Here is a 9,722-nt window from a genome sequence, read left to right as displayed (position 1 = left end):
ACAGTCGATCTAGACGTCGATTACAGCGCTGGATACACGGCGCAGGATAAAAATACCCTTTGAATGAGCTCAAACGTGTCGCTTCTGACATTTGCTTCTTCTCATTGGCCAGAAGAAGAAGAACAGCAACGTGCGGTCCACTTCTGTCGGGAACGATCGCCTCGAGCCTGACGCTCGTAGTTACCGTCTCTCCCGTGTGACCTGAACGCTGCATCGCTGAGCGCTACGAACCAAAGAAGGCCGCTCTGTGGCACCTCCTACAGGAGAGCTGACAGACACACTGCTGTACAGACAGACTGACGATCATTGTTTGAGAGGAGGAGGAGGAGCTGAATCTTTTTAAAGCGTTGTGTGTATATTTGAAGTGTATCCAGACTTATTTTGTCTCGATGTTTTTATTAAGATGAATCAGGCGCGACACATGAAGCGTGCTCACTTCACTGTCTCTGCCAAATGTGGGAAATGTAGTAAGTGACACCTGAAGTGATGCCTCATGGGAGATGTAGGAAACGTGGGACACGATGGATTACGGTATATGTAGGGCTGTGTCTGCAAAGAACTCTGGGAAATGTAGTATGAGACGGAGGTGGGGGATAAGAGAGGAGTGAAAAGCGAGACAAAGAGGAGAAATGAGAGATCCAATAAGCTGTGAGTGAAGTAGCGACAGACACTACGACATGTTCTGATTTGAAAGGATCTGACGACTTTAGTTTTTCTTCCGTTCACGTCGGCTGTGACGAGAAGGGACGGCGAGTAGACTGCTGCCTTCCTGAGACGTCGGGAAGCGGGAGACTGTGGCCTTTTGATGTTGCATTCAGTGTCACTTTCAACATAATGACATTCTTCATAATCAGTGTTAAAGTTCGTGACTGCTGCATCGTTCGGGTCCAGACTGCAGAGACAGACGTCCGGAGGACATTCTGTCTGTTGGAGACTCACCGAACGGCAGAACGTCTGATGACCTTTGAACGCAGCAGACACATGAAGTCACGTGGAGAGTTTTTTTTGTTGCTGTGTTCACTGCACCTCTGAAATGTAGGAAGTTGCCACACTTTTCCCATTCCCACGTTAAAGTGAACGCAGCATCAGCTTTCGTGTGATTGGCCGCAGTCTAGCCGTTTTGTCTCCCCGAAAGATGGCACGTTTCCTGTCGGGCGGAGCTGGGAGTTAGCGGCCAACACACAGCAAGGCACTGTGGGAGATGACGAGTGGAGCGTCTTTGTGCTCTGTGACTTTAAGACCTTTTCACAAAAGGTCAGAACCAGCCAATGGGAGCGCTCCTTCCGGTCGCACAGCGGGAGGGAGTCGCCATGACGATGATGACAAAACACACAAATTGGTTGCGATTGGCCAGAGAAGTATGACATCAGCAGAGTTTTGCTTCTGCCGCGTTTTGCTCTGCTGTCTCTGGAATCGACCAATCACGGGACAATCTTGATGACCTGCTGCCACCGCCGGGCTTGATGGGAAACAACGTTTCCTTTATGTTTGTTGTTTTCTCTCTTTGTTTAAACTTGGTTATGTCTTCTGGCTTGGCTTCTGATTGGCAGTTTTCTTTGTGTATTCATTTGCTGCTTGTCCTAAATATTTTAACCTCGCCTACGTGTTCGACCTTTGCTTTGTGATGTCATCACGTCATCATCGCCGCCTTTCATGTAATTATTCGAAAGCTCTAAGTGTCATTAATATCGGGTTCTTTTGGATGCTGCTAAAGGAGCGTCTGCGCCCTCATGCAACCGTCTGAGTGTGTGTGTGTTTGTGTGTGTGTTTGTGTTTCTGTGTGTGTGTGTCTGTGTGTGTGTGTATGTGTGTGTGTGTGTCTGTGTGTGTGTCTGTGTGTGTGTGTGTTTGTGTGTGTGTTTGTGTTTCTGTGTGTGTATGTCTGTGTGTGCGTGTGTTTCTGTGTGTGTGTCTGTGTGTGTTTCTGTGTGTGTGTGTGTGCGTGTGTGTGTGTCTGTGTGTGTTTCTGTGTGTGTGTCTGTGTGTGTGTGTATGTCTGTGTGTGCGTGTGTTTCTGTGTGTGTGTGTCTGTGTGTGTGTGTATGTCTGTGTGTGTGTGTGCGTGTGTGTGTTTCTGTGTGTGTTTCTGTGTGTGTGTGTGTATGTCTGTCTGTTTCTGTGTGTGTGTGTGTGTGTGTGTGTGTGTGTGTGTCTGTGTGTGTGTGTGTGTCTGTGTGTGTTTCTGTGTGTGTGTCTGTGTGTGTGTGTGTGTCTGTGTGTGCGTGTGTTTCTGTGTGTTTCTGGGTTAACTTAGAATCATAATCTACAGTGTGTTTTACTTTATAAAGCTGATTTTATTGTTTTTCTTCTCATCGTCGGTTAGTTTTGTGGTTAGGAGGAGGAGGAGGAGAATTCCAGAACATTCTAGAACCCTAACTGACTGACCACGCCCATTCCCTATACCTCTGCTCCAATCACAACCTCAGAATCTGTGACATCGCAGCACGATGTCGCTTCAGGACTCTGGAACGCAGACAGGATGACATCACGGTCTAGCCCTCCTCCTATTGGCTCCGAGCCCCTCCACTGTGCTTGTGTCTGTTGACTTGTGTCTGTTGTTTTCGTTGTATCAGGAACCAATCTCAGGCTCTACCTGCAGACAACATGATGGCAATAAACTGTCAGTAAGAATGAGAAACACGACTCGCCTACTTTACTGTTTGCTCCACGAAGGTCTGAGCGCTACGGTGGCTGAGAGAGCTCAGAGCGCTGAAAAAGAAGAAGCGTCACGTTCACTTTTACAGCGTGACCACGCGATACAAACACAGCCGACGTGCAGAAAGTTAGTGCCATTAAAAGTGTCCTGTTACAGCGTCGAGCTGAGGAAAGTGACGCTGTCAAACCGCTTTGTGATTGGTCGTTGCTCATGTTGTCCAGACGGCATGCAGCCTGCGCACGTCGACCTCTGAACATCACGAGCGCCTCGTCTGCAGCCAATAATCTGTCCCTCTAATGACACACAATGTCCAATCACAGCCCTGCGTGCTGTCTGGTCACAGGTAAGCGTGGGACCTGGAGGGGCGGGCTCAGGTGAGACAGGTTCACAGAACACGCCCTTCTCTCACAGCGTGACCGCCGTGAACGATGTGGATGATTTGGACGTGAGCTCGGCCAACGCTTCCACCAGCCGAGCGCCACGTGACGAAGCAGGACGCAGACGAACAGACATTCGCTCAAAAACGTAACTGACAGATCACTAACGAGTCACAACAAAAAGTAATCTGACTACACCTTCACCAAGCAGGGCCCAACGATGTGAGGAAGATGTTTGTGGTTTGATCGTGTGAAGTCCAGTCCAGAACAAACTGAGCTCACCTGTAAGCTGATTGGAGGACCTGGCTCTGGCTTTGCTCCGCTCTCCCAGTCTTCCTCCTGAGGCTCCGAGTCCAAAATCCCGCCGTGCAGCCGTCAGTACGCCGAGGGGGTTGGCCTCACTCAGAGGATAAATACTTGAACCTAACACCATTTCATTGGACGAGAGCTGTCCTATCTGGTCTGGTGCGCATGAACTGATGCAGCCTGCTCGGATGAGACGAAACGTCTTCCAAGACAAACTGACAAAGTCCAGTTGCGAATGATTGAATGCTCTGAAGCTCACAATGACCTGATGAATGAGAATATTCACAGGCATATTCACAAAGACCAATGAAGCTGATTTCAGGTCAGTTTGTTTACGCGGATGCTGCCACTGTGACGGGATTAAGGCCTGAATGCGAGTACGGCGGCGCCCACGTAAACATACTTAAGCTCATAATCAGTTTAAGCTTAAACGCGTTAAGACACCTGGAGCGCTGCATTTCACTGGCAGTATGAAGGCCTGCACACGCCTTCGTCGCATTTCTTTCCCTATGACCACGTTGTGTGTGTACAGGAAGTGGAGATTCACGGACGTCTCGTGTTAATGATTTCAGCGCCAACAGAGATTTTAAACACAGTCTGCAGCGATAAACCGAAAATGGCCTCAATATAAAGATATATGACCAAAATATGACTGTCCACACCTCAAGTATGAATAAAGATGGACTGAATTTTGATGTCATGAATATGAATCTAGATATTTATGTATATGTCTAATAAATGGCCTTTTTCTGGAGAATGCATAGATATAGTGTAACAGCCTTAATTCCAGCCAGCTCAGGCTGATGTTGTTTCTGTTTTATGAGTAATGCCCCTTTAGGTATGACGACAGTACCGTTTTACGGCTGCCGCTTTGTCAGAAGAATTATTTTGAGTGGGACTCGCGGGCTCAGACGGTCAGTGTGTGCTGTTTGTCCACGCGCTGCACTTTTCTGCGTTACACTGCCAACCAATAGGAGATTTCCTGCCTACGCCCGCCCTGATTGACGGCTTGCCCGCCCAATCAGAAATTTAAATAGTAAAAAAACTAAATAAATAACAATACAGTTCACAGTTAAATGTCCCATTATGGAAAAACTCACTTGTTTGGGTCTCTGGTGCTGCCACACATACAAAGCGTGAAATAAGACTTTTTGGAGTGAGATACGGATCTCTGTCAGCGCCCTGCCCACAGCCTCCACACCAGCCTCCACACCAGCCTCCACACCAGCCTCCACACCAGCCTCCACACCAGCTTCCACACCAGCCTCCACACCAGCCTCCACACCAGCTTCCACACCAGCCTCCACACCAGCCTCCACACCAGCCTCCACACCAGCTTCCACACCAGCCTCCACACCAGCCTCCACACCAGCTTCCACACCAGCCTCCACACCAGCCGTTTGAATTCGGCGCTCGGTGTCTCTCCACCCAGCGCCACCTTCCCACAGATCCGCTGTCAGGTTATCAAAAGCACTGTGCTATGAATCATGTCCAGGTTGTTCTGTTGTTGGCTGTAAAGAGGAGCACAGATCGCTCCATCAGCTCCCAGCTGACAGAAGAGCACCGTGGACTGAATTCATTTTTCAAGGCATGGAGGAGCGTGCATGAACTCTTTTTGAGTTTAAAATATAGATATTCATTAATAGTAAAGGTGCATAAACTGCGTTCACGTGTGTTTCCTCCACTCCAGCCATCCACTTCGTTCAGACAAGATGATTTCTCTTCCTTCAAACTCCATTTAAACTGCGTGTTTAACAGCCCAGTTTAATAATGATAATAATACACACACGCACGCACGCACGCACGCACGCACGCACATCTGTTTGCTGGCCAGCACTGCATTTTTGGGGGTTAAAGACCGTTAACGGACACCTTTGGATTATTATTTCTTGTTTTTTCCTGGATTAGAGGAGTATTTTTCCCGTGGACTAAGAGAGAAAGGAATCAAACTACAGATCACCATCGTGGGTTCATTTCAGTTTCAGAGGTTCTGCTGTGGCGCCGCAGTCGTTTTGTTCTTTGGGAATTCATTTTTTTATGGAAGAAGTCAGGATTTGTTTGATGAAGCTGTAAGTTTCCTTTTTGGCCTCAGAGATATAATATGAATTTAAAGTGTGTTGGTACTTCAGTTCAGCACGTTGTAAATAAAAGTGAACAGACAGTAAACTGCTGTCCAGCCCTGAATACATTCTGCTTATTGGTCACAGTAAGAGACAACATGGAAATGTGGATTTTCTGTGGGATGTTATCGCTTCACGCTGCGCTCTCATCATCTTTTCCAGATAATAAGTCCCAAATATTCTCATCTGCAAGTATCTGTTTACAAAAAAATCTGAATTTTTCATACTCTCATATTTTGTAGTTGTAGAATAAGCAGAAAAGAAGAAGAAGAAGAAGAAGAAGAAGAAGAAGAAGAAGAAGAAATGTTTTATTCGTCACAATCACCACAACACGCAGAGCTGGGGGGGAAACTGCACACGGCATGCATACATGAAATTAATTCTCCATATTTAACCCGTCCTGGTCGTCCTTCCTTCGCGGCAGACTGGGAGCGGTGGGCTGCCAGCCGACCAGGGACCAGTTTTCTTTGTCACCGTTTGTTAGGTGGTGATCTTCTTGCATGTGTTTAGTGGGGTATTGTTATGGAGGATAGTCCAGGTGAACACAGGGAGAACATGCAAACTCCACAAAACATGCACATGGAAAGAAAAGCAGCCGCAGACGCAAAGACAAACATCCGTCTTCAGGTTCTTCTGTCTCTGAGCGTCTTCTCGTCTCAAACTGTCTGACCTCTTCACTCCTGATCGTTTGTCCTGTTCACGTCTTCAGCTTTCATCCTTCATCCTGCTAGAAGGAGCAGAGAAGCTGATTGGCTGCAGAGACCAATGAGGATAAAGTGCTTAATGAGCGTCAGACTTCACCAACAGTCGCACCAATCGTTGTGGAGCAGAGTGACGCTTTAACTCAGCGCTCCGCTTCCTTCCTGTCAGCTCAACCGTTAAAGCTTCTTTTGTTCGACTGGAACCACGAACCTCAAAGTTTAGCAGAACTCGCAAACGTTCAGGAGTAAAGAGATCTGAGATCTTCAGGCCATCCATCCACCACGTTTACATTTTCTACAAACAACAACAACAATGACAACAACAACAACGACAACAACAAGAGACCCGACAGCAGCTGCAGCCACGTTCACTCCACTCCAGACGTTTCCATCTGCAGAGCAGAAAACAGGTGTGAGGCGTCAGCAGGTCTGAACTCTGCACACTCACCTGAGCGGCGTGTAAGAACTCACCTGAGCGGCGTGTAAGAACTCACCTGGGTCAGTCACTGTGAGGCGGATGAGGTGTTTGATCTCAGGGGGCGTGGCCTCAGCACGTCCCGCGTCGACGACTATGATTTGACAGTCGTACGTTCCCGTGTCGTTGACGCTGACCTTCATCAGAACCACAGAAGCGTCTCCGTCCTTCATCTCTGGATCTCTCAGCTTCACTCGACCGTGAAAAGATGGATGCTGGAAGTTGTCGTACGAGCGCTTGTTGCGGTAAAAGAACACGTAACCATCTGACTTCAGGTCAGCTCTGTTCCACTCCACCAGCGTGATGGAGGAACCTCTGGGAGCGCGACACTGAAGAGCGACGTCCTGCTCGGGCTTCACTTTGACCTCTTGCTGGTCTACGACAGAAACACCAGAGAAAACCAAGAAACAGAGAAAAAGATGGTTCATAGATCTGAGAGGACATTTCATTGAGACGGGATCAAACTGGGAGGGACGAGTGGCTGTGGATCTGTTTTGAAGTCAAACCTGTTTAGCAGCACATCCCATGACATGTGGTCACAGCAGAGGGACGAGGGACAGGAAGCAGCGACGCACAGTCTGCGCGAACAGACGACGACTACACGTGAAACTGACCAGAATCAGTTTGGGAACATTTCAAAGCAGGTTAAACGCAGGTAAACAGAGCTCACCTGGGTCACATGTCATTAGTGGAGGCTGAGCGGCGTTTAGGATGCCGTCTGAAAGCGCGTGGACGTGTCCACCACAAGGACCACCTGACCTGCCTGACCTCCCCCACTGTGTCTACATGCACACATCAAACGCTTCCTGCCGGCCTCCTCCGGCATGTCTCCTGACATGTTGTAGGAATCAGTCGAACGCTGAACATTCAAGGTTTCCTGAGTACAACAGGAAGTCAGGAAACCTTCTCACTGTTTCATGAATGAATCTGAATCCGAATCCGACCACCTGACCTGAAGTGATATCACACATTACTAATAAGATTTATCAGAAAATTAATCCAGTTGTACTGCCGCTCACGTGTAACGTAGCAGCCGCCTGACGAATGCTTAAATCTATAAACCAGCAAAAAATGACAAAGACCAGCATGAGCTGGTGTCGAGGACCTGCTCCCAAACACGACCTGAAGGCATGCAGAGGTTATTGGCTGATGGCAGCCATGCTCTTTGCTCTTTGATAACAGAAACGTGTGTCTTCAAAATCCAACAAGTTCTAATAAGAAAATGTTTTTCAATAGATTCAAATGGCAGGAAGTCCATCATGGCGGACTTTCGTGCTCCGGGAGGCTTTCTGGAGGACCTGCAGTGTGATGGGCATGGCCTTTCCAGAAGGACATGCTCCAGCTGTAACTCCACCTGGTCACCTGAGCTCACATCTGTTGGGAAGCAGCTGCACATCACTCACAGTTACTGGGCCAAGTTTCCAGTTTCCAGCTCACTCAGAATCAGACAACAAATAAACATCGAACTAACAGAATATTAAGAGCTGAAAGGAAAACGTCTCCGGAGCTGCACTGATGTTTGTCGTTATGTCGCATCTGACTTCGTGTCACAGCAGACAAACCACCTGCATCAGTGCCGAAGTCCAGCAGCAACACTTTCACTTTCATTTATTTCACAGAAGATCTCCGTCTGTCCTCGTCCCACCTTAGTCTTCACATCTGGACTCTGGACTGACTGATGTCAGTGACAGAAGCTGCACCTGAATCAGCTGCTGACCAGCTGTCAGGACGAACAGCTGATCCACCAAAACATGTCAGAGTCCCTGTATGAGTCAGCTGTCCTCACCTGTCAGCGCTGAGACCAGAGGGGACAACAGGAAGCAGGAGAGGACAGCCTTCAAAATCATGCCGCCTGAAAGACCACGAGAGCCGCGCTAAGCCGAGCTGAGCCGAGCCGAGCTGGACTGGTTCTGGGTGGAGACGATGAAGCGGCTGCTATCCAAAGGGAAACTGGACGTTAGTGTCATTTCTACGTTTGACCACACGAGGGCAGCAGAGAGAAACATAGACACACACACATATTCTGTCCATGTCTCTCTTTTCATGGAGACAGTTTGACTCAATGTAAAACAAATACAGTAAGAGGATGTTCTGCTGTGTCAAAGTGTCCTCCGTGGTCCTCAGTTGTCCTCAGTGGTCCTCAGGAAGCATGAAGGTCTGCAGACGAGTCTGAACATCAGCCACCACTTATCAACAGACCAACAGCAGGTCAGCACTTCCTTCCTGTCAATCAACCCCCCCCCCGCCCCCCCCAACACACACACACACACACACACACACACACACACACTCACACACACACACACACACACACACACACACACACACACTCACACACAGTGTCTTCAGTGTGTCAGACTCAGACTTTGTTTCAGGATCTCAGGGTCTTTTTCAGAATGCAGCTCTTCATCCTCCTCTTCCTCCTGTCCCGCGTTGCCATGGTCACTGTGCTATCCGGTTGCCACAGAGACAGGGACAAGGACCACCGGCCAAGGGAGAACTGCACAGCGGCCGGCTTCAGCGACGTCCCGGCGGGATTCGAACCCTCGACCAAGGTAAGCACGGCCGGCACAGACGAGCAGCTCGTCAGGCCCGGACGTTAACCCAGTCACAGCGTGAACGTTTGAATGTGAGAACAGAACATGTGGAACCACCGATGGTCTGCACGGAAAGGTCACGTTAAAGTCCAAACGCTTCTTCAGCAAAGTCCGAGGAACTACTTTTAACTTGAAGTCCCTGACTTTGTTGAACGATAAAGCAAAATGTATCTGAGCATCACTGCACATGAACAACAGCAGGACTGTCGAAGCCGGACTGAAGGATCGTCTGCAGAAAGCCACCGTGCTGCTGAGAAAGTTGAGTTTTTAGCTTCAGCTCAGGGTTGTGCAGAGCTGAAATGTCTCATCAGGTCACAGGACACACAGGAAAACACACCTGTTAGACTGAAATTATGTCAAAATGACCTCTAAAGTTTTCCAGTTTTTGTTTTTTGGTGTTGCGGCACAGTTCGGTGACCCGTGGAGAGTTTTCCTCAGAGAAACTGTGACTGTGAACGTCCAGATGATGGCTGCTCTTAGGCTTAACTCA

At 48.6% G+C, this 9,722-nt stretch overlaps 1 protein-coding gene across 1 annotated transcript; it reads right to left on the bottom strand.

The window, feature by feature from the left end:
- Nucleotides 1–5,750: 5,750 nt before the first annotated feature.
- On the bottom strand, nucleotides 5,751–8,597 carry LOC139351576 (myelin protein zero-like protein 2). The gene is made up of 3 exons (XM_070993524.1): nucleotides 8,422–8,597; nucleotides 6,655–7,011; nucleotides 5,751–6,552 (listed from the first exon to the last, which is right to left on the bottom strand). The coding sequence occupies exons 1-3, from the start codon at nucleotides 8,480–8,482 to the stop codon at nucleotides 6,425–6,427; spliced, it is 546 nt and encodes a 181-aa protein (XP_070849625.1). The 5' UTR covers nucleotides 8,483–8,597; the 3' UTR covers nucleotides 5,751–6,424.
- Between the last annotated feature and the right edge of the window lie 1,125 nt (nucleotides 8,598–9,722).

The sequence above is a fragment of the Chaetodon trifascialis genome, chromosome 23 (assembly GCF_039877785.1).
Source record: "Chaetodon trifascialis isolate fChaTrf1 chromosome 23, fChaTrf1.hap1, whole genome shotgun sequence".
Lineage (NCBI taxonomy): Eukaryota > Metazoa > Chordata > Actinopteri > Chaetodontiformes > Chaetodontidae > Chaetodon > Chaetodon trifascialis.
This window is presented reverse-complemented; position numbering and strand designations above follow the sequence as displayed.

What these genes read in the sequence shown, in the direction of transcription:
- LOC139351576 (XM_070993524.1), bottom strand. Translation starts at nt 8,482, where the DNA reads ATGATTTTGAAGGCTGTCCTCTCCTGCTTCCTGTTGTCCCCTCTGGTC. An exon ending in TCTGGTCTCAGCGCTGACAG is followed by an intron (nt 7,012 to 8,421) that starts GTGAGGACAGCT and finishes TTTCTGTCGTAG; the next exon opens with ACCAGCAAGAGGTCAAAGTG. An exon ending in CCTCACAGTGACTGACCCAG is followed by an intron (nt 6,553 to 6,654) that starts GTGAGTTCTTAC and finishes TCTGCTCTGCAG; the next exon opens with ATGGAAACGTCTGGAGTGGA.